The sequence below is a fragment of the Microcaecilia unicolor genome, chromosome 1 (assembly GCF_901765095.1).
Source record: "Microcaecilia unicolor chromosome 1, aMicUni1.1, whole genome shotgun sequence".
Lineage (NCBI taxonomy): Eukaryota > Metazoa > Chordata > Amphibia > Gymnophiona > Siphonopidae > Microcaecilia > Microcaecilia unicolor.
In genome coordinates, this window is record NC_044031.1 from 426,634,742 (window position 1) to 426,657,417 (window position 22,676).

The 22,676-nt window shown below is 44.7% G+C and overlaps 1 protein-coding gene across 3 annotated transcripts in view; it reads left to right on the forward strand.

Annotated features, from left to right (window-relative positions):
- Positions 1 to 22,676, forward strand: part of CTDP1 (CTD phosphatase subunit 1) — a 360,755-nt gene that overhangs the window by 254,676 nt on the left and 83,403 nt on the right. For all 3 annotated transcript variants that reach the window (XM_030211931.1, XM_030211947.1, XM_030211939.1), the window contains exon 10: positions 9,724 to 9,954. In XM_030211931.1, the coding sequence (XP_030067791.1) occupies positions 9,724 to 9,954 (231 nt within the window). The remainder of the gene's footprint in view (positions 1 to 9,723; positions 9,955 to 22,676) is intronic.

Here is a 22,676-nt window from a genome sequence, read left to right on the forward strand (position 1 = left end):
CAAGCATCCCGTTTTCAACAGTGGCCAATCCAGGTTACAAGTACCTGGCAAGATCCCAAAACATTAGAGGAAACATAATTTAGAAATTCCTATAGATCCCATGACACAAAGTTGTAGTATTTCCTGTAAGTACTTCTTCGACAATGTTAAAGAAGAAAGTAGATGAATTTTAGGAAAATTTAAAAATGTTAAATTTTAGCTGTACTTATTCTCAAGCTCACACAGATGATGTAGAACTAGACTGTCCTTGATATAAGAAGCTCCTGTAGACTGTAAAGAGGGCACTTGAGTCTCCAATCCAAGTGATTGTGCTTCTACTTTACTCACCCTCTTCTCATGCCTTTGAAACTTAGACACAGTCTCCAGAGAAAATCTAACAAAACTCAAGAAACGTTTGTATAAGATATTTTCCAAATGTCCAGAAGACACTGCTCTCCCCATTGAAGTCTCTGTGGGGTTCTGCCCCAAATGTCCCAAATGCCACAGATAAACATTTCACCATAGGGACTAAAATTTCTCAACACCCAGGGATAAATACATCAGAAGTTGAAGGATATTTTAACAGCAGTCAGGAGGGGACTGTTTGACCTGAACTTACATTCAGGTTGTATTGGCTTCCGGAAAAGTGTTCACTAGGAGATCCTTTAGTTTTAAGTGGAAGAAGCTTGCCATTTGCTAATGAAAACAGAATGCAAACGAGTTAATAGCTATTATAATGAGCTAATTACTATTATAATGTGCATGCAAGGCAATGCACAGCCGTTTTCCAACCCCATACACAAAAGCAGGCCCTACCTTTACCATGGAAAATCTAACAGGAGGTCTGCACCTCTCGTTAATGCCTGGCTGGGGCTGCTGTGAGCTGTAGACTGCCTGTTGCTGGTGCAAGGAAGTTGATCTGCCGTTCTTGCTCCTCCTGATGGCCAGCAGCTTGAAAGAGCATTTTCTTTCAGAGCCATTCCAGGTGGTCTCTTAGCCAGTCACAGCATGTTTAGCTGACACTAGTGTCAGCTAAATGTGCTGTGATTGGCAGGCACTTCTGTGGCAATTGATACTGGAGCCTCCTTGGGAAAGGAGGTGAAGTATGGCTACAGGAAGCGTCCTGCAGAAGCATTTTAAAAAGGATCAAGTTAAACAAAAAAAAAAGGCTGTAGATGACTGTTATACACACAGCTTGTCTGCCTGTATGAAGCCATCTGTGGCATGTGCAGAGCAGCCATGCTTAACACATGGCTGCTCTGCGCTTGCTCAGCTGACTGACTGGCTTCCACCTCCCTAGGAAGGAAATTGCATGCAAATGAGCTAACAGCGAGCAGCTCATTTGCATGCGATTTCCTTCAAGCATGCCCGTTTTTTTTTTTTTTTCAGAATTGCTAAGCAGCAACTGGGGATCGGTATGGGAAGGGTTTTTACCATGGAGTTAGTGCATCTGGGCCTCAGTTCCCAGTACTCTTAAGATAACACCTAAACAGACATATTGTGTTTCCATCCTCTTTCTATTTAGGTATCCCCTGTGCCTATCCCATGCATTTTTGAATTCACTCACTGTTTTTGACTCCTCATCTCTCCTGGAAAGGCGTTCCAGGCATCTACTCCCTCTCTGTGAAAAAGTATTTCCTGAAGTCTACCTTCCTGCATCTTCCATTCATGTCCTCTGGTTCTACTGCCCCTACATCTCTGGAAGAGATTAGTTTTGAGTATTAATACCTTGGTGTTGGAACTGAAAGTAATTATTTGTTCTTTCGACTTTTTATTTAGTTGCTTAAAGTCAAATAGGTGAAGTCTGTATCAGGGTTTTTTGTAATGCGTTTCTAGGTATGTTATAAATTGACTGGATATTGTTTTTATATGTTGTAAACTGCATTGGACCCTTTGGGGGGATTACTATGGTATATAAGAAATACATTGATATTGATATTAGCTTAGAAAGAATAAAGTCCCCAAGTGGCCTAGTCAAAGCCCCGGCCTGAATGCAATAGAAAATCTGTTGCAAGACTTGAAGAGTGCAATTTACAGACAATACCCAGCCAACTTGAAAGAGCTTGAATTATTTTGCCAAAATGAATGGGCAAAAACTGTACCTCCTACTCTACAGAGTTGGTAGACACTCTTAATGACATGTGACTGTTATTGCTGCAGAAAGAGCTTCTACTAAGTATTGAGTTAAGGGGCATGAGGATTTATTCCATCATGACTTACTGGTTTCATACTAATTAGAGTTTGAATATTTCAATAATTTTCTTTCACACTGAAAATAGAGTATGCTGGTTAGATCAGTGAAAGTCCTACTTTGAACTGTATTTTTTAGACAATGTGAATATTCTATATTCTAACTCAATTATTTCCGCTTTAACAATATCATCTATCTGCAAATCATGGGCACCATGATGGCACCCCAATATGCTAACCTCTTCATGGCAGTACTGGAAGAGACATTTTTGAAAACATATCGGACTAAACCTCCAAAATAATACCGGTATATTGATGACATTTTCATGATTTGGACTGAGGGGGAAGAAACTCTAAAACAATTTCACAGTTCTTTCAATACATACCATCCTAAAATCAAATTCAAAATTGACTACTCCCCAGAAAAAGTCAATATTAGAACCAGGGGACACAAGATGAAATTAGAATGTGGTAGGTTTAAAAAAAATTGGAGAAAGTTTTTCTTTACTCAGTGCGTAGTTAGACTCTGGAACTCATTGCCGGAGAAGGTAGTGATGGCAGCTGGCCTTGCTGAGTTTAAAGGGGGTCTGGACAGATTTCTGAAGGAAAAGTCCATTGATCGTTATTAAATTTTGGGGTTTTGCCAGGTTCTTGGGGCCTGGATTGGCTGCTGTCGGAGACAGAGTGCTGGGCTTGATGGACCTTTGCTCTTTTCCCAGTGTGGCAGTGCTTATGTACTTCACAGTTTCCATCAGCAATGGCTATATACAGGAAACCTACAGACAGATGCAGTTACCTCCACAACTCCAGCTTCCATCCTTCACATACAAAAAAATCCATTATACACAGCCAAGCCACAAGATACCATCGTATCTGCTCTGACCCAAGAGACAGATAAACACTTCAAAATCCTGATTGAATCCTTCAGATAAAAAAGCTACAACCCCAAAATAATCTCCAAGAATGTTTCCTCTTCCCTTAAAATACCTAGGGAAAACCTATTGCAATACAAGGAAAAGAAAGCCACAGAGAGAATCCTCCTTGTAGTGACATACAACCCAGAGCTAGAAAATTTAAGAAAAATCATAAAAGATTTACAGTCACTATCCCAGCAGGATGAACTACTAAAAAAGATATTCCCATCCCCACCAGTGCTGGCCTTCCGACAGCCACCCACCTTAAAACACAAACTAGTGAAAAGCAAGCTCCCAGTAGAAACTCACAAAGAAAAGAGTGGCACACATGCTTGCACTATATCCAGCTGCAAACTGTGCCAACACATTTCACAGACTCCCACAGTCATACACAAAGGAAAAATATTCAACATAAAGGAATCCTTCACATGCTCATCTTCAAATGTGGTATATATTATTCAATGTAAAAAGTGTGAAGAAGAGTGCTATATTGGAGAAACAAGCCAGATGCTAAAGACGAGATTTAATCTACATAGACATTATATGAAAAATGCCAATTCCAACCAGGATGTCACCTCTGTGGGACAGCATTTCACAAAACCAGAACACTGTATCAATGATTGTATTGTAAGAATGCTAAAAAGAAACTTTAAGACTATCCAGGAATGTAAGACTTTTGAAGTCAAAATGATTAAATATTTTGACACCCACCAGACAGGACTTAACAAGGATCTGGGTTTTCTAGCCCATTATAAAACATAAAATTCTACTGCTTTTTCACTCTCTTATCTACAGTCCATCTCTTTGTCTCTCATCCACCCAGCTTCCCCTGTTTCTCACCTAACCCACCCCTCTTCCTGTGAGATTGTTATTGGAATGCTTTTGTGTGTCACATATATACACTGATATTTAACAACATCTGCTTATTTCTGATTTGAAGAAGGGTTGGTTACCTTCGAAAACTAATCAAAAAATGTATTAAGTTAGTCCAATAAAAGATATCATCTTATTTTCTTTTCTCTGTTTTTGTTTTATTTCTATTTATTACCTTAGACAATGTGAAAAATGTACAAGGGTGTGAAGTTTGTTTTACAAGATACTTTATATCTTTCCTCCATCCCTTTTTGGTATTAGCTTTTTTAAGATGTTGCATAGGACAGAGAAAAGATCACCACCAGCTTTTATGACCCTATCCTACTGCCCACAGAAAACATCCATTCTCCGAAGACAAGCAGGCTGCTTGTTCTCACATGTGGGTTGATGTCCGCGTCGGCCCAGGAAAGAGCAAATTTTACCAGCAAAATTTAAAAGTTTTGCCAGAGCCTTCTGACACGCAAATCGAGCTTGGTTGATGTATTCCCTTTGGAGCAAGCCGAGCCTTTTCGCCAGGTGGTCAGGCAGCAGAAGGCGTGTCGAAAGTTCCTGGCCAGGGGTACATTTGACACTTTTAATGTAGCATCCAGGATCACTGCTCAGGGTATAGTGATGCGCAGAGTCTCATGACTGCGTGTCTGTGACCTGGATCATTCTGTCCATCAGCGAATGACACATGTTACTTGCCAGGGGACAACCTTTTTGGTGAAAAAGTAGAGGATCTAGTTGATCAGATCAAGAAGCATAATGATGCTATGGATTCTCTCTCCCACCGGGCGCCTTCTGCTACTGCCTCCTCATCTAGGAGGTTTTTTTGGGGAAAGAGGAGTGCTTCCTATTCCTATCCTAGGTGTAGGTACACTCCTGCTTCTTGGCAGCCTGCCCAGGCTCAGCCCCAGCACGCTCGTTCTCGTCAACAGCATGCGTCTAAGGCCCATACTGCTCCTCAGAAAAAACAAGGGACGGGCTTTTGACTGGCTCCAGTTAAGCATAGCTTCAATAAAAGTGTCCGTACCGGTGGGTTCTTCAAATAGTCTGGTTAGAAGGCACCCTCAATCTGGGATCCAAATCTCCAAATCGCCCACCAGGAGCTCATTCATACAGTTCCCAGCACAAACAGGTACTTGCAGAGGAACTCTCCGCCCTTCTAAAGGCTCAAGCGGTCGAACCCGTTCCACCAGGGGAAGAAGGGCTGGGATTCTATTCCAGGTACTTCTTTGTGCAGAAAAAGACTGGGGGGATGCGTCCCATCCTAGACCTAAGGGGCCTGAACAAATTTCTGGTTCGAGAAAAGTTCAGGATGGTTTCTCTGGGCACGCTTCTTCCCATGATTCAGAAGAACGATTGGCTATGCTCTCTGTACTTAAAGGATGCTTACACACATATCTCGATCCTTCCAGCTCACAGGAAGTGTCTTCGATTTCAGCTAGGAACTCAGCACTTTCAGTACCGTGTATTGCCTTTTGGTCTGGTGTCTGCGCCCAGAGTGTTTACAAAGTGTCTGATGGTAGTAGCAGCGTCGCTACGCAGATTGGGAGTGCATGTGTTCCCTTATCTCGATGATTGGCGGGTGAAGAGCACCTAGAAGGCAGGCGCTCTACAGTCCATGCGAATGACTATTCGGGTGCTAGAGCTACAGGGTTTCGTGATCAATTACTCCAAGTCCCATCTCACCCCAGTACAGAAGTTGGAAGTCATTGGGGCTCTGTTGAACACAAAGACAGCTCAAGCTTATCTTCCCGAGGAAAGGACAGACAACCTTCTGTCCCTGGTGTCCATGGTTCGAGCACCTCAACAGATCACGGCTCGGCAGAAGTTGAGACTTTTGGGGCACATGGCCTCCACAGTTCATGTAACTCCCATGGCACGTCTACATATGAGATCAGCTCAATGGACCCTAGCTTCCCAGTGGTATCAAGCTGCGGGGGATCTAGAGGATGTAATCCAACTGCCCACCGACTTTCGGAATTCCCTTTAGTGGTAGACAATTTGATCCAATTTGACCTTGGGATGCCTGTTCCAAATTCCACAGCCACAAAAAGTATTGACGACGGATGCATCCCTCCTGGGGTGGGGGGCTCATGTAGATGGACTTCACAACTCAAGAAGCTTGGTCCTTTCGAGAAAAGGGTCTTCAGATCAACCTCCTGGAATTGTGAGCGATCTGGAACGCTCTAAAGGCTTTCGGAGATCAGCTGCCCAACCAAATCATTTTGATTCAGACAATCAAGTTGCCATGTATTACACCAACAAGCAGGGGGGCACCGGATCTCGCCCTCTGTGTCAGGAAGCCATCCAGATGTGGCTTTGTGCACACCGTCATGGCATGTTTCTCCAAGCCACTTGTCTGGCAGGCGTAAACAACAGTCTGGCCGACAAATTGAGCAGGATATTGCAACCTCACGAGTGGTCACTGAACATGGGAGTAGCCCGCAAGATCTTCCGAGCGTGGGGCACCCCCTTGGTGGATCTTTTTGCCACTCAGATCAATCACAAGGACAGGGGGGCACACAATGCAGAGTAATGCATTTAAAACGAATCATAGAAAATATTTCTTCACTCATTAATATAATGAATCTTAGAAAAAGGGCAATAAATACATAAAACAAACTGAAGTTTTTTCCACACTAAGATACAGAGAATTATTGGTCACCCAAACAGCACAATGCCCTCAACAAAAGAAACAAGTGGGTATGCTAATGCTTTAGCTGCAGTAAAACAGCTCACAAACAGCCAGTTCCCACCATGAGAGAAATAAACTGCCTATACATATAAAAAATAAAAGTAGTCAGCTGAGCTCTCCTCTGTGCAGTTCTCTTCTGTGAATACCGAGGTCTAGCAGTGCCTGGAAGACTCACTACGTACAACTTGAGCAAATCTCCTGCACGTGTTGAACTTGAGTTGAGACAGAGAGAGACCCGGGTGAAAACATGCAAGTGCTCGTCAGATTATGGATGAAGGACGTCTAAGTGTTAGGCGCTCAAGTCCCACCTTCGCTATGCCTCCAACACCCCCTTGAAATTTGGCCGTCCCTGCGATGGAGCAATTAAGGACGTCCAAAATGGACGTTTCTTTGAGAAGGACATCCACGCCTTTGCTATGCCTGACACCCCTCCTCCCCCCTTGAAATTTGGTCGTCCCTGCGACGGGGCAGTTGAGGGCGTCCTTCTTTGCCCACTGGAGGAGAGCTTGGTGTCTCCGCCCACTAAACGAAGGGGCGATTGGCGAACCAGTACTGCTACATGATTGATGCAATGGGGCACAGATCAGCAGAAAAGCGGCGGGCTCTCACAAAGGTATGTGCGCAGCGCGTCCCCACGTGAATCCCACCAGAACATCCTCCATCCCCACGGGATTCCCGCATGTCTGTTTCCGTCCTTGCGGCACTCCTGCTGACCCGGAGGGGATTCCCGTGGACTCCGCAGGATCCCCGCAAACCCCGTTCCCGTGCAGATCTCTAGTCAGTGTCTCACTTAAAGTCAGCCTCCATTGAAGAGTTTTGCAAAGCTGCAACGTGGTCATCAGTCCACACATTCACATCTCACTACTGCCTTGAGCAGGAGACGCGACAGTCGGTTTGGGCAGTCGGTGCTGCAGAATCTGTTCAGGGTTTAGAATCCAATTTTACCCCCCTAGACCCAATTTTGTTCTGTTCCAGGCTGCACTCTCAGTTTATGGTTTCAGGTCAATCTTTGTTATGTCCTCGCCGTTGCAAGGCCCAATTGATCGATGTTCATTGTTTTGAGTGAGCCGGGTTGCTAGGGATACCTCATATGTGAGAACAAGCAGCCTGCTTGTCCTCGGAGAAAGCGAAAATACTTACCTGTAGCAGGTATTCTCCGAGGATAGCAGGCTGATTGTTCTCACAAACCCGCCCACCTCCCCTTTGGAGTTGTTGTTTGTTTATATGCTTTTTGATTAAACTGAGCAGGCACGCGATGGGCCAGAAGTCATCTGCACATGCGCGGTTCGCACACCAGAAGGCTCTGGCAAGACTTAATTTTGCTGGTAAAATTTGCCGTTTCCTGGACCGACGCGGATGTCGACCCACATGTGAGAACAATCAGCCTGCTGTCCTCGGAGAATACCTGCTTACAGGTAAGTATCTTCGCTTTACAGGTGAGCAACTGTGCGTTTCTGAAGATCCAAGAGAAGCGCTATTTCTAAATTGTACAAAATAAGATCAAATTTCCATTTTTCTGCTCTCTCTGATTTACAGAGCAGCATCCCTATTTCCTACTATAGGTAGGGGCAGCCATGTTTTAGTTTGCAAATGGTATTAAAATATGATTAGTAATTTTGGCCACTGGAGGGTATGCTTATATTTCACTTTTAAAATATATTTATTTGGATTTTATTTGAATTTTGCGCCTAAAATAAAATTTAATAGCAAGACCTATTTAAAAAGCAAATTGTGAGTATTGGAAAAACAGCCATTTAGCAGAGAACTCAATGTGAATAATATTTGCAGCTGAAGTGCTAAATTTTTATTTTTTAACTGTATATATTTCCTTTGTTTCTGTTTGGAATGACGTTACAGTTTTCTAAAAACATGCAAAAGTCAGCAATGAAATGAATGGTAGACCTTTTTTTGTTTGTTGATATATACCGACCTTACAGCTCCATAGGCTGCTAATGGAGTGGAGGGGTAGCCTAATGGCTAAAGCAGTGTGCTGAGAATCAGGGAAACCAGTTCACTGTAGCTCCTTGTGATCTTGGGCAAGTCACATAGGGGTCCTTTTACAAAGCACCGCTTGCTGAAATGGAAGTATCGCCTGGCTACCACAGCAGCCCGGCCATAGTTCCCACCCCCAGCGCATTGTCATATCCGGTGGTAATCGGGCAGTGCCATGTGCTGCCCATTTACTGCCAGGTTACTGTGGGAGTCTTTACCACCACCTCAGTGGGTGGCGGTAAGGGCTTCCCGCTGAAATGGTCTCGTGGCAAGTGCTTCACTTGCCACACGGCCATTTCCTGAAGAAAAAAAAAGACCTACCTTTTACCTGCTGCAGTAAAAGGGGGCCTCCAATGGCAGCACAGGCCCCCTTTTGCCGCATCTTAGTAAAAGAAGCCCATTTCCCTCAGGTACAAACCCAGATTGTGAGCTCTCCAGGGACAGAAAAATACCTATTGTACCTAAATGTACACTGCTTGCAGGCAATATATAAGAAATTAATATACATTTCTAATTTTTAATTTGATGAGCAGAGCTTAATAGAATTCATCTTTATTGTAGCTTATACTGATACATGATGAGGCCTTTGGAATCATTAGTGCTGAGCATTGCAGTCTTTTTCAAGCAGTTTACAGTGTGGGGGTCTTAGAATGGAAAACAAACTACTATTTTCAAATGAAAATTGTACAATGGCAGTTGCAGCCCTGGATTAAACATTAAGCAAAATAAGTATGCTTAGGATACCAAGGTACGGAGGTACACCAGGGTTGTTTCACCTAGCTATCATGCACTTAACTCTTTCACTGCTGTCTGCCCACATCCATGAATTTCTGTATTTTTCTATACATCATAAATATATATGATTTGTTTCATACAATAATGATATTTCTCAATGCTTATTAAGTCTTAATATGTTGTTAGTTAAGCAATGGAAGGGCCAAGGAACACTATTGCTGTGTTATGTTTAGGGCATCAGTTGGCCTTACTTCGGCCCTAGGCAGTAGTGCTTAGCCTCTTTATTCAGATGTACAAATAGGTATCTTCTACAGAACCCCTATGTGAGTCGCTAAACTTCTGAAATTCATTTTACAGAGCAACAAGTCCTGCTACGTTTCCTGACTTCCACAGTGCATTTCAAACTCCTCTTTTCCATCCGACCCCCATCCATCCAAAAAGCCAGCAGGGTCCAGAAATTCGGACATATGACCCCAACACTGGAAAACTGATCCGCAAAAGCTCACAGAATTCAGGACAGTCTCTGTACATCCAAGCGCCAGCCCCTACCCTGACGTTACCAGTGCTTGGGGAACATTCCTCATTCAGGTACATGAAATGGTAGCTTAAGGTGTTCTCTTTAATCAACATTTTTGTCTCATTTAGAACTGTTCTCAAACTACTAGGCTGTTATCAAATATTTCCTCCAGGTTTCTACTGTATTTTATTTTTTTAAAGAATTCAAAATGAAATAGCTTTTTCTCTAAATTGTTGTAGTTTTCTTAAGAGAAATCGTACTTTTAATAGCAGAGTTACTGATTCCCACTGCAAGGGTGGTAGGTGCTAGTATGTGAATAGTACCAGTATGTTCAATCTTTAAAAAAAAAAAAAAAAAAAAGCCTTCCCGTCCAACTTCCAGTTGGAAAGGTAATTCTTTGGCATGAAAAATTATTCTAGAAATGAAGGCAAGAAAATGGGGAATAAAAACAAATCTGGGCTCAACAGAAAATATATAAACACTGCCATTCCATATCATCAAGCTGATCAATCCATAGACTGGTGGGTTGTGTCCATCTACCAGCAGGTGGAGATAGAGAGCAAACTTTTGCCTCCCTATATGTGGTCATGTGCTGCCGGAAACTCCTCAGTATGTTCTCTATCTCAGCAGGTGGTGGTCACACACAGCAGCAGCTCTGGCTAGGCCTCCAAGCCTAATTCTTAGGTTTTGTTGAGTGCCTGGGGTTGAGGGCTCTTTTGAGCAAGTGCAAACCTGGTGGTGCCAGGTCCCTCCTTTTCTCCCCCCTCCCGCTGGCTCCGTTAAAAAAAAAAAATATTTTGAACGTCCTTAAAGGCGTTTATTTCGACGTTTATTTAAACGTTTATTGCAGCTACTCACTGAGACACCAGGTCGTTACAGCTCGGAGCGGCAAGCAGGTAATTTTTACCTTTTTATAGCGGGCAGGGGGTTCCCCGATTCTTCTCCTCGTGGCATATGGCGTCGGAGGGCGAGGGCGCAAAAAGTCGCTCCCCGGATCGCTTGAGCGCTTCTAGAGGGGATGCGGGGGTCTTAAAGCCTGATTCGCCCTTGTTGGGTGACAGTTTCGTGACCGATGAATGTCCTGGTCCTTCCTCCGGCGTGGCGGTTTTTCTTGCCATAGACGCCCATCCCCCGCTCCTCGCCTCCGCCATCTTGGCCGGCCACGCGGCTCGGACGGCTTCTTCTTGGGCCGCCCTTGAGGTTGGAGACATTAATGCCATGAACGCCCTTAATTTGGGCGACGGCACAAAAGCGGCTAAAGTTAAGCGCCGTTCTTCCCGCGCGGCTCCTTCGCGGAGTGTCGCGCCGGACGCCATTTTGGATGCGCAGCATGTCTCTCCCCCCGCTCTTGCGAGCGCCGGTTGAGGGTGCGTCTAGGGCTGTAGCCCAGGCTGCGGAAGTGCACAGTCTGGGGGGTTTCTCCCCCGAGTTTGTTTTGCTGCTGCATCAGGCCTTCCTTATGCAAAACGCTGCCCCTGCTCCCTCGTCTGGTAAAGAGGTTGAGGTTCCCAGAGGTAAACGCCCTTGGGTTGATTCCCAGGCCTTGGAGGACTTTGTCTCCTCCGATGTAGATGAGGGCAGTGTATCTGAGTTCTCCCAACGGTCCTTTGCGGATTCCTTGGAGGAGACGGATCCCCGCTCGGATGGAGCGGATGACCCCTCTGCAGCGCGGCTTTTTAGCTCAGAGGATTTGCCCAACCTGTTGATACAGGCCATGGACACTTTGAAGATTTCCTCTCCGGAGGACGTCTCTCCCTCAGCCCCTGTTGGCTCTGCCATTATGCTGGGGACGAAGCGCCCGCCTAGAACCTTCCACGTGCATGATGCCATGCACACCTTAATTTCGGCTCAATGGGATGTCCCTGAAGCGAGCCTTAAAGTGGCTAGGGCTATGTCCCGCCTCTATCCTTTGACTGAAAGTGAACGTGAGGCCTATCTGTGGCCTACCGTGGATTCTTTAATCACTGCGGTGACTAAGAAAACGGCGTTGCCGGTGGAAGGTGGCACGGCCCTAAAGGACGCCCAAGACAGAAGATTGGAGGCGGCCTTAAGGTCGTCCTTTGAGGCGGTTGCTTTAAGTTTGCAGGCCTCAGTTTGCGGCTCCTATGTGGCCAGGGCGTGCCTGACTATGGTGCAGCGGGCTTCCCCCTCGGATCATTCCTTGAGGGCTGATTGGCCGGCCCTGGAATCGGGCTTAGCCTATTTGGCAGACTTGCTGTATGATGTCTTGAGGGCCTCAGCTAAAGGCATGGCTCAGACAATCTCTGCGCGGCGGTGGCTTTGGCTGAAACATTGGTCTGCTGACCACGCCTATAATCCCGCCTGGCTAGATTGCCTTTTAAAGGCAAGCTGCTCTTTGGGGTCGAGCTGGACAAAATCGTGACCGATCTCGGCACGTCTAAGGGCAAGAAGTTACCAGAGGTCAGGGCTCGGGCTAGTACTCGTCCCGGTACCTCCAGAGGACGGTTTCAGGAAGCCCGTCAGTACCGCCCGGGCAGGTCGGGTTCCTCTGCCCCCTCTTCCTTTAAGAGGAATTTCTCCCCCAAGCAGCATTCCTTTCGCAGAGACCGCCGTCCCGGAGGTGCTCCCTCCGGTCCTCCCCCAGGGTCTCGTGCCCAAGGACGGGGCCTTGGTCCACGCCCCAGTGCAGATTGGAGGACGGCTGTCCTCGTTTCTGGGCGAGTGGACCACAATAACTTCAGACGCTTGGGTGCTGGAAGTCATCAGAGACGGCTACAAGCTAGAGTTCTGCCGACCCTTAAGAGACGGGTTTGTTCTCTCTCCCTGCAAGTCTCCGGTCAAAGCTGTGGCAGTGCAGCAGACTTTGGACAATCTGATCCGCCTGGGTGCGGTCGTTCCGGTGCCAGAAAGTCAGCTTGGCAAGGGGCGTTACTCCATTTACTTTGTGGTACCAAAGAAAGGAGGTTCTGTCCGGCCTATCCTCGACCTCAAAGGGGTCAATCGGGCCTTGAAAGTGCGGCACTTTCGCATGGAGACTCTCCGCTCTGTTATAGCGGCAGTGAAGGCAGGGGAGTACCTGGCATCCTTGGACATCAAGGAAGCGTACTTGCATATTCCCATCTGGCCTCCTCATCAACGCTTTCTGCGTTTTGCAGTCCTGGGCCGACACTTCCAGTTCAGAGCCCTCCCGTTCGGGTTGGCTACTGCTCCGCGGACCTTTTCTAAAGTAATGGTGGTCATCGCGGCCTTCCTGCGAAAGGAAGGAGTACAAGTCCATCCTTATCTGGACGACTGGTTGATCCGAGCCCCCTCTTATGCAGAGTGCGGCAAAGCTGAGGACCGGGTAGTTGCTCTTTTGAGCTCCCTGGGATGGATCATCAACTGGGAGAAAAGCCAGCTGCGCCCGACTCAGTCCCTGGAGTATCTGGGAGTTCGATTCGACACCCAAGTGGGCAGAGTGTTCCTGCCAGACAATCGGATTGTCAAGCTTCAGGCTCAGGTGGACCAGTTCCTAGTAGCCTCTCCTCTTCGGGCTTGGGACTATGTGCAGCTGTTGGGCTCTATGACGGCCACGATGGAAGTAGTGCCCTGGGCCAGGGCTCATATGAGACCACTACAACAATCTCTGCTGCAGCGCTGGACTCCGATGTCGGAGGATTATGCTGTGCGCCTTCCCTTGGACCCAGCAGTGCGCAAGGCGCTGAGCTGGTGGATGCAGACAGACAAGTTGTCTGCGGGAATGCCTCTGGTGACCCCGGAGTGGATTGTCGTCACGACGGACGCCTCTGTGTCGGGCTGGGGAGCCCACTGCTTGAGAAGGACAGCGCAGGGGCTCTGGTCTCCTGCAGAGGCAAAGTGGTCTATCAACCTCCTGGAACTCAGAGCCATTCGGTTTTTGGAGTTCATCCCGGTACTGGTGTTGAAGCCGGTACGGGTCCTGTCGGACAAGGAGGTACCAAGAGCGCCCCTCTAGCCAAGGAGGCTATGAATCTATGCCAGTGGGCAGAAGCGAACCTGGAGCAGCTGTCAGCGGCCCACATTGCCGGAGTCATGAATGTCAAGGCGGACTTTCTCAGTCGCCATACCTTGGAGCCCGGAGAGTGGCAGCTATCTGCTCAGGCGTTCTTGGACATCACGAAGCGCTGGGGCCAGCCGAGCCTAGATCTGATGGCGTCATCGGCCAATTGCCAAGTGCCGCGCTTTTTCAGCAGAGGACGGGACCCTCGATCCCTGGGAGTAGATGCTCTTCTCCAACAGTGGCCGACTCAAGAGCTTCTCTATGTGTTCCCGCCCTGGCCCATGTTGGGCAGGGTGCTAGACCGGGTGGCAAAGCATCCCGGCAGGGTAATCCTGGTGGGTCCGGATTGGCCCAGACGTCCCTGGTATGCGGACTTGATCAGGCTCTCAGTCGACGATCCTCTGCGGCTGCCAGTGGAGCAGGGCCTGTTACATCAGGGTCCCGTGGTGATGGAGGATCCCTCCCCCTTTGGTCTTACGGCCTGGCTATTGAGCGGCAGCGTCTGAGAAAGAAGGGCTTCTCAGACAAGGTCATCGCCACTATGCTGAGAGCGAGGAAGCGCTCTACTTCTACTGCTTACGCCAGGGTTTGGCGTATATTTGCAGCATGGTGTGAAGCAGGCTCACTTTCTCCCTTCACTGCTCCAATTTCTTCAGTGTTGGCGTTCCTGCAAGAAGGTCTGGAGAAAGGCCTGTCGCTCAGTTCCCTTAAAGTCCAGGTAGCGGCTCTGGCTTGCTTCAGGGGCCGCCTGAAGGGTGCTTCCCTGGCTTCGCAGCCAGATGTGGTGCGCTTTCTCAAGGGAGTTAATCACCTGCGCCCTCCTCTGCACTCAGTGGTGCCTGCGTGGAATCTCAACCTGGTGCTAAGAGCATTGCAGAAGCCGCCTTTTGAACCCTTGTCGAGGGCATCTCTGAAAGACCTGACGTTGAAAGCAGTCTTTTTGGTGGCTATCACTTCAGCCAGAAGAGTTTCCGAGCTCCAGGCGCTCTCATGTCGAGAGCCCTTTCTGCAGTTCACTGAGGCAGGAGTGACTATTCGCACAGTGCCTTCCTTCCTGCCCAAGATTGTTTCTCGCTTCCATGTGAATCAGCAGCTCTGTCTCCCTTCCTTTCGTAGGGAGGACTACCCAGAGGAGTACTCTGCTCTTAAATATCTGGATGTGAGACGAGTCATCATCAGATACTTGGAAGTGACCAATGAGTTCCGGAAATCGGATCATCTGTTTGTCCTGTTTGCAGGTCCTCGTAAGGGTCTGCAGGCTGCTAAGCCTACAGTGGCAAGATGGGTCAAGGAAGCCATTGCAGCGGCTTATGTGGCCGCGGGGAAGGTGCCGCCTATCCAGCTGAAGGCTCACTCCACTAGAGCTCAGGCGGCCTCGATGGCAGAGGCCGGGTCCGTCTCCTTAGAAGAGATATGCAAGGCGGCAACTTGGGCTTCGGCTCATACATTCTCCAAGCATTACCGCTTGACTGTGGCTGCACGGGCGGAGGCCCGGTTTGGAGCTTCAGTGTTGAGGTCAGGGATTTCAATGTCCCGCCCTGGGTGAGTACTGCTTCGGTACATCCCACCAGTCTATGGATTGATCAGCTTGATGATATGGAAGGTAAAATTATGTATCATATCTGATAATTTTCTTTCCATTAATCATAGCTGATCAATCCATAGCCCCTCCCAGATATCTGTACTGTTTTTATTCTGGTTGCATTTCAGGTTCAAGTTTAGTCTTCAGTTACTTCAGAAAGACTTCGTGTTCAAGTTTTTTCACTTGGATTCTTCAAGAGTTGAGACGAGTTTGTGTTACAGTGAGCTGCTGCATTCCTCTCCCCTCCGTTTTACGGGGCTGGATTGAGATTTAAATTCTGCCGGCACTCCCTCCCGCTTCGTGCGGCTGTAGGGCAGCTTTGTACCCCTCCCGCTTCGGCGGTGTTAGGGTCAGTCAGCTCCTCCCGCGGTTGCGGTTGCAGGATAAGCCAGATCCCCCCGCATCGGCGGGGTGGTGTCCCTCCCCCGCTCCGCGGGGATGAGCTGGACAGATTCCCCTCCCCCACTTGTGTGGGGATGAGCTGGGTTAATTCCCCTCCCCCGTTTCGGCGGTGGTGAGCTGGGCAGAGTGTCCCTTCATGGGTGTAATTCTCTAAGTGCTGAGTCCTGCGGATGGAGCTTTGATATCGACATACTGAGGAGTTTCCGGCAGCACATGACCACATATAGGTTTGCTCTCTATCTCCACCTGCTGGTAGATGGACACAACCCACCAGTCTATGGATTGATCAGCTATGATTAATGGAAAGAAAATTATCAGGTATGATACATAATTTTACCATATTCTAGAATATCATGAAAAATGATTTTTTTAAAAGCATAGCACGTTGAATGGCAGTTACTAGAGATAGAAAATGGCGGGTTATATAGACAAAATTCTAGGGACACTAAAACTAGCTCAAGTATACCTGTTTAGAACGGTTCTGCATCTCAACCTAAAAGTTTGATTTAAACAATCTGATTTTGATTTCCACTAGCATAAAAAGGGCCACAATGGGTGATAATATTTTATCAGATGGATATGAATGTGTACATTGGTAAACAGTTGAAATCCAAGCTTTGCCCAACAGGAGGAGAAAGGAAGCATATGAGCAGTTCTGCAAGTTTACTGAAAATTCTTCTGATACCATGCTACCTTCTCAAAGGGTAATTTTATAACAAGCACCTTAGCCTGTCAAGGCACATAGGTGCGCATATGTAGCCTTTATAAAATCACAATGTGAGAACTGAAGACTGCTGGCTTAGGAGACCTTTCTGGGATGCAGCAATATGCAAAACATGAATTTATGTTGAAAATATGGATCTTTAAACTTTGATACTTCTCAAGATAAAGAAAAAATTGAACTTTTGTTAACAACTTTGATATTCTTTTATATGATGGATTTTCATCCCCATCCATATGAGTCGCTTATAAGCAGCATGGCCATTTCCCCTTCACCTCCCTATTCCCTTCCTCCCTGGATCCAGCAACTTATCTCCTGGTCTCTTCTGTGGTTCCATGGGCAGCAGCTGCAGCAGATTTCCCTCCTTCCTATATGGGCCTGCACTCAGGTGCGCTGCTGCATCCCACCCTCTGCCCATCAGGAAATGCGTCGCTGAACCTTTGACCCATTTCCTTTTGGACAGAAGGCAGGGCAAATCAGGCCTGTACAGGAGAGCCCTGTGCTAGTGTAGAATGGCTTTGGAAGCCTTGGGAAGTGCTATGAAGGAAAACCGTATGAGGAAGGGTGGATAGGGAGGGGAAGTGGTATGCTGGAGCCACTGTTGGATGGGTAGGGAAAGGAAAGGATTTAGTAAGGTCTCCCCCCCCCCCCCCCAACCAGTCTCCCAACTTTTGACCTTAAAAATGGTCAAAATATTTGCTTTCTATACGTGAATATATACAATACTTTGTACATGTGTATAGCCCTAGGCCATTTTGTAAGAGCCTTCTAAAGGGTGTAAAATACTGTTGTACATAGACAGATCCCTTATAAAGCTACTCCTTAATTGGTCATGCTCTCGCAGGTCGCAGGAATGTCCCTCCACTATTTTAAATTATACATTTAGGGCCAGATTCTATATATGATGCCTGAAAAATCCATGCGGTAAAAAAAATACGCCTAGGGGTACTCTCTAAAGTACACCTAAATTTTATAGAATGGGCTTAAATTTCCACATGGTATATAAAGTACTTCAAGCGCCTCTCCACCCAGCCAAATTTGTCACGTCCATGTAGGCCACGTTTTACTTGACATAAATATCAGCATGTAGATTTAGGCGCAGAGGGCCATATTCTATAACAGTGCATGTAAATTTTGGAACATCCATGAAACACCATAATCATGCCTCTTTTTGGCTATGTGCATTAGAGTTTAGACGCTCTGTGTTACACAATACACCTAGCGAGTTATACGTGTAAATTCTAATTATTGCCAATTAGTGCTCTTTATTGCCTGTTAAGTACTGTTATCAACGCTGATTAGCTTAAGCCAATTAAGTTACGCACGTTGTTATAGAATACGCTTGGATTCCAACGTGAAACACTAGGTGCGATATATAGAATCCAAGAGTTAATGTTTGCTTAAGACACTTTCTTTCAAATAGAATATTAATCCAACTCTTACCTTGTATCTGATTATCAAAAAAAATCCTTCTGCATTTCCATTCTGAGTTGGTCTGTATTTTAACCAGATTCTTCCATATTGTTTGCATTGCCCTACTAATAAAATTGTAACAGTGCTTCTTTGTAAAATGCTGATTAGTTTTACCAGTACGTATAAGTATCACAGCTGTTTTGTTCTAGCTGTAGTGGTGGAATAGCTGTTTTTTCTCTTCAGCTTTATTGATTTGGTGTGTGATGTGATGTTTTTCTTCTTTGCTACCCTTTTTTATGTTTGTATATTTATCTGCCATAGAATGCATCCTTGTTTGCAACTTTGTAAACCAAAATTTCCTTGCCTCTTGGCAAAGCAGATTTTATTTGCTCACACACCTCTTAATATCATTTTTACAGTGCCTTTTTTCACTTATTAATAAACTTTGTCTTATTTTCATTTTGTCTAAATGTGTCATTTAATTTCCAGTGTATCATGTACTTAATAAAAATACCAACAGGTTTTTCTTTTGGCCTTTGTATTCATAGAATTTGAGATTTGGCTATAAGCCAGATGAATGGAGGCAGTCTAAATGTTAGAGGCAAAGGAACCTGCAAAAGGCAGAAATGGATCCTATTCTTGGAAGGCCTTCTAGATCCAAGATGATTTTCTGTTTAGTCTACAGTAGAAGATATTATAGAGGAACGAGTTCACCTGAGAATGTGAGCCATTTCAATGTGTGTTTCAGGTTGATCAAGCTAACAAAGAAAAAAAATGAACAGATAGGTCTCAGCCTGTAGGTTAAACAGTGTTATATGTAGCTTATCAAAGTACAACACACAAAGGAAACAACCCTCGCAAACAACACAGGCGTACAACCACAGCGAAGGTGCCAATAAATGGACAGCCGACACTGTAAAGTCCAGTTCTTTATTGCATCCACTGACTCAACACGGGCCTGTGTTTCGGCCAAAGGCCTGCCGCAGAAGTCTCAATTGGATGTTTAGGTCAACAATGTCGAAAACTTTCAGTGTATAATAACTATATGAAACAGGTACTTGGTAAACGGGTTAACACACTAAAACCCCACTATTGGATCAGATGTAATACCTCATCTGCCACGCAGTAAAATCAGTGTGATTGAGTATCTCTCGCTTCCAAAGTGCACCACTATTCCCAGAGAGTGCTACCTCTGAAAGATAACATGGACAGAAAAGAGAAGTAGTACTAAACAAGGTTTATTATTTTAATTGAGCTCTGTTATATGCTGCGATACACTTAGCTTATATGTCTGTTGCAGAACTTCGAAACACTGAATATATTTGTAGTACAGGAGACTTTTGTACGGAGTCCCTATCTTAAAGATATCATCAGACAGGAAGGAGTTTGGCAACCTATAGATCCAAAGAACACCAATCTTCACATTTGTATAGCTTATTATTCCCGAAAAGTACCTCTGCTTTGTGGTAGGCAGCATTTTCGGTATCTATCCTTGTCTTTCCTTGTATCCTGAATCGGTTCCTAGCAAACATGTTGCCTTAGAAATGCTTCAGGATTGAAACATGTGTCCTAATCATCTCAAATAGTAATGGAGGCAAGAGGTAGAATTGTGAATTGTTGACAGACTCGTGACTAGCTCAGCAGTTGGAAGAAAAGATGCCCTTTCTTGTCTCAGAATTTGTGGCGTCAGTTAACAGAGTTTGTCACACAGAAGCATGTGACAACCCTATCAAAAGTCAAAATTATTTCATTTGAGGAGTCGAGGTGCAAAAGATCTGAGTGGTGATGGAAGGAACAGTCCTTATAGCAACTAAGATACATTGCAGTGATAATATATGGTTCTGTGAGTCTTGTTTCATGTGACAGCCCTATAACATCTGTTAAAGCAGTGGGATCTTTTGAGAGATGATATTCCACAGTTGTCCCAGTTTTTACTTTGGTGGACTTGAAGAGGCACTTTAGAGAGGTCTTTAAGAGAAAACAAATGGGTATTTGGATGCAAAATTATTCAAATGGAGGACTACTGTTAGGAACTTCTTTCAAGATTTTGATATGAGAGAGCTTTGGATGAATGTTCTAGGACTGGGAACATCAGGGAATATTCAAATAGGAAAATATAGCATGAAAAGATATTCATATAAAATCTGATAATTTTGTACTTGGGAGGGGGCAGGAATCCCAAGATAATGAAACTGCTTTTTTGGGGTAAAAAGGAAGCTTTTCAGTTTATTGGCAGTTCATTTAGCAGAGAAGCTGAATTTGCAAGTAGACTGGTTGAGTAGCCACTGCCCCAACTAAGACAGTGGGAACTAGGCAAAGAGGTTTTTCTTCCATATGTAGGGGGAAGAACTTCTCAGATCTCTTACTGTCTTATTGCAACAGAAAGGTCCCAAACTTTTTCAGCAGATTCAGAGATCAGTAGGCAGTGTTGGACAAAACAGTCAATGTCCTTGAGGGGCATAAGCCTCTGATTTTCAGGGTTTTCGTAGTGAATATGTATGAAATCTCAGAATGCACCTCTTTCATTGTGTGCAGGTAGATCTCATACACATTCATTGTGGAAATCCTGATAAACTGATTGGGGTTTGGTCCAAGAAATGGAGCAACTTGGTTGTCAAATAATTTTTTTTCCCTCTGGTCTGTGATAAGAAAGGTGGTAAACAGTGTGATTGTGCTAAAGCGACTAAGGCAGCCATGGTTTTTGCAACTTGTAGAAATGTTTTAGTAAAACATTGCAAATGTTAACAAAAGCTGTGGTAACTTTACTAGCACAGAGAACATATGTATTTTTATGTCAGATATTGCTGCTTAGAGGTGAGAATATAAAACATTTTTTGCCAATTTGGCATTTAGGAGGAGATGCTATATATGGTGCCTAAAAAATTTGGCGCAGAAATCTGTGCCAACTAAGTGTATTCTTTAATCTGGCACCAGTTATAAAATACGCTTAGTTGATATCTCAGTGCCTAAAACTACGCACATCCATTCATACCGATAAAAAACATGGCGTAAATCCTGGCATGTGGATTTACGTACACTGGGCCATATTCTGTAACTACATGTGTAAATTTCAGAATGCCCACGAAACGCCCATTTTCCTGCCTATAACTCGCCCATTTTTGCCTGCATGTGTTAGAAGTTCACCGTCCTTTGTCACAGAATACGCTTAGTGAGTTGTGTGTGTAAATTCTAATCGGTGCTCATTATTGCTTGTTAAGAGCTGTTATCAGTGCTGATTAACTTGTTAAGCCAATTAAGTTATGCACATTATTATACAATTGGTGTGGATCTCTAGGTGCGCTATATAGAATCCAGGGGTTAGTGCAGGTGTTCTCCAAAAGAGGAGTTCTGCAAGTTATGTGTAGCCCAACTAAATTGTGCTCTAGTGAGGTAAATCTCCACATTGTACAGATTGGCAGGTTCCAGATACTACATCTTCAATTTTATTTTTCTACCAGCTCATTTCATTTTTTTAATGTATATTTATAGTTTGGTTCATTTTGATAAATTATTAGTCATTTATATTAAAGGCATTTTCAGTATGGAATTGTTTGGTTTTTTTATTTGTCTTATGTGATTGTTTTAATGGAGTAGGTTTTTATTGTAATCATGTTTTGATTTTTATGATGAATGTTCTGTTGAGTAAACCCTCAGATTTGTGGATGGTGAGAGTTATAAATGTTTTATGTCAAATATGTTTTTATTTTATCATTCAAAAGCCAGCATAAATGCATATGCAACAATATAGCAAATATTAAATGTCCCAAACAGTTATATCTAAAGCAGGATTTCACAGCATCTAGTATATGGGGATAATCAGATTAACTGCTTCCCACAACCATATGAACAATATTGTTCCTTTGCACAGGCGAACTGGTGTGGAGCAAATCCTCATATAGTCCCCTTATTTCTGTTTTCTTTTTATCGATGTTCTTACATCTTATATATCAAAACTGTGCAAATTCACATCAATACATATGTGCATTATTTTTAAGCAATCACTTATCTGTAGAAAGCAGCGATTTAACAATAACAGGGAACCCCCGCCGACATGGCCAAGTTTCGCGTAAAGCTTTATCAAGGAAGAGGCTCTCTGCAACATAAACCATATAAATATTACTGCTTACAGTTAAGCAAAAACAACAATCAACTATTATTCCACGTTAAAATAAACTTCTTACCGTTTCATCCTGCATATAACCCTGTGTATCAGAAAATGCAACAATATAAGCATTTTCACCATAAGAATCCCACCCTCATCCCTTCCCCCCTTTATAAATCCCTCTGTCCAAAAAAAAAACACCACATAGCATAACTGAGAAGGAACATTAATAACTATATAGTCAAAGCATTTAAGAAAGCTGAACGAACTCTAGGAGGGTAAAGTCTACATGTAGGGAGTCCAAATAGTCACAAATAGTTTCTTATTTTTCACACCACACCCTCTCCACTGTAAGATGTTCCATTTTGAGTGGTTCATGCATTAGATTTTTCCATTGTGTCTATGTCGGGGAGGGGATTGGGTGGATCCATTGGATATAAATTTATTTATTTATTTATTGAGAACATTTATATCCCATATAATCCCAACATAGCAGAATGTTTTAAATAAATATATTTGTTTGAAATGTCTCTAGCAGTCTATTTCTTTAACTTAAATAATGGCAGATACAGATTGAAATTGCCATCTAGACTG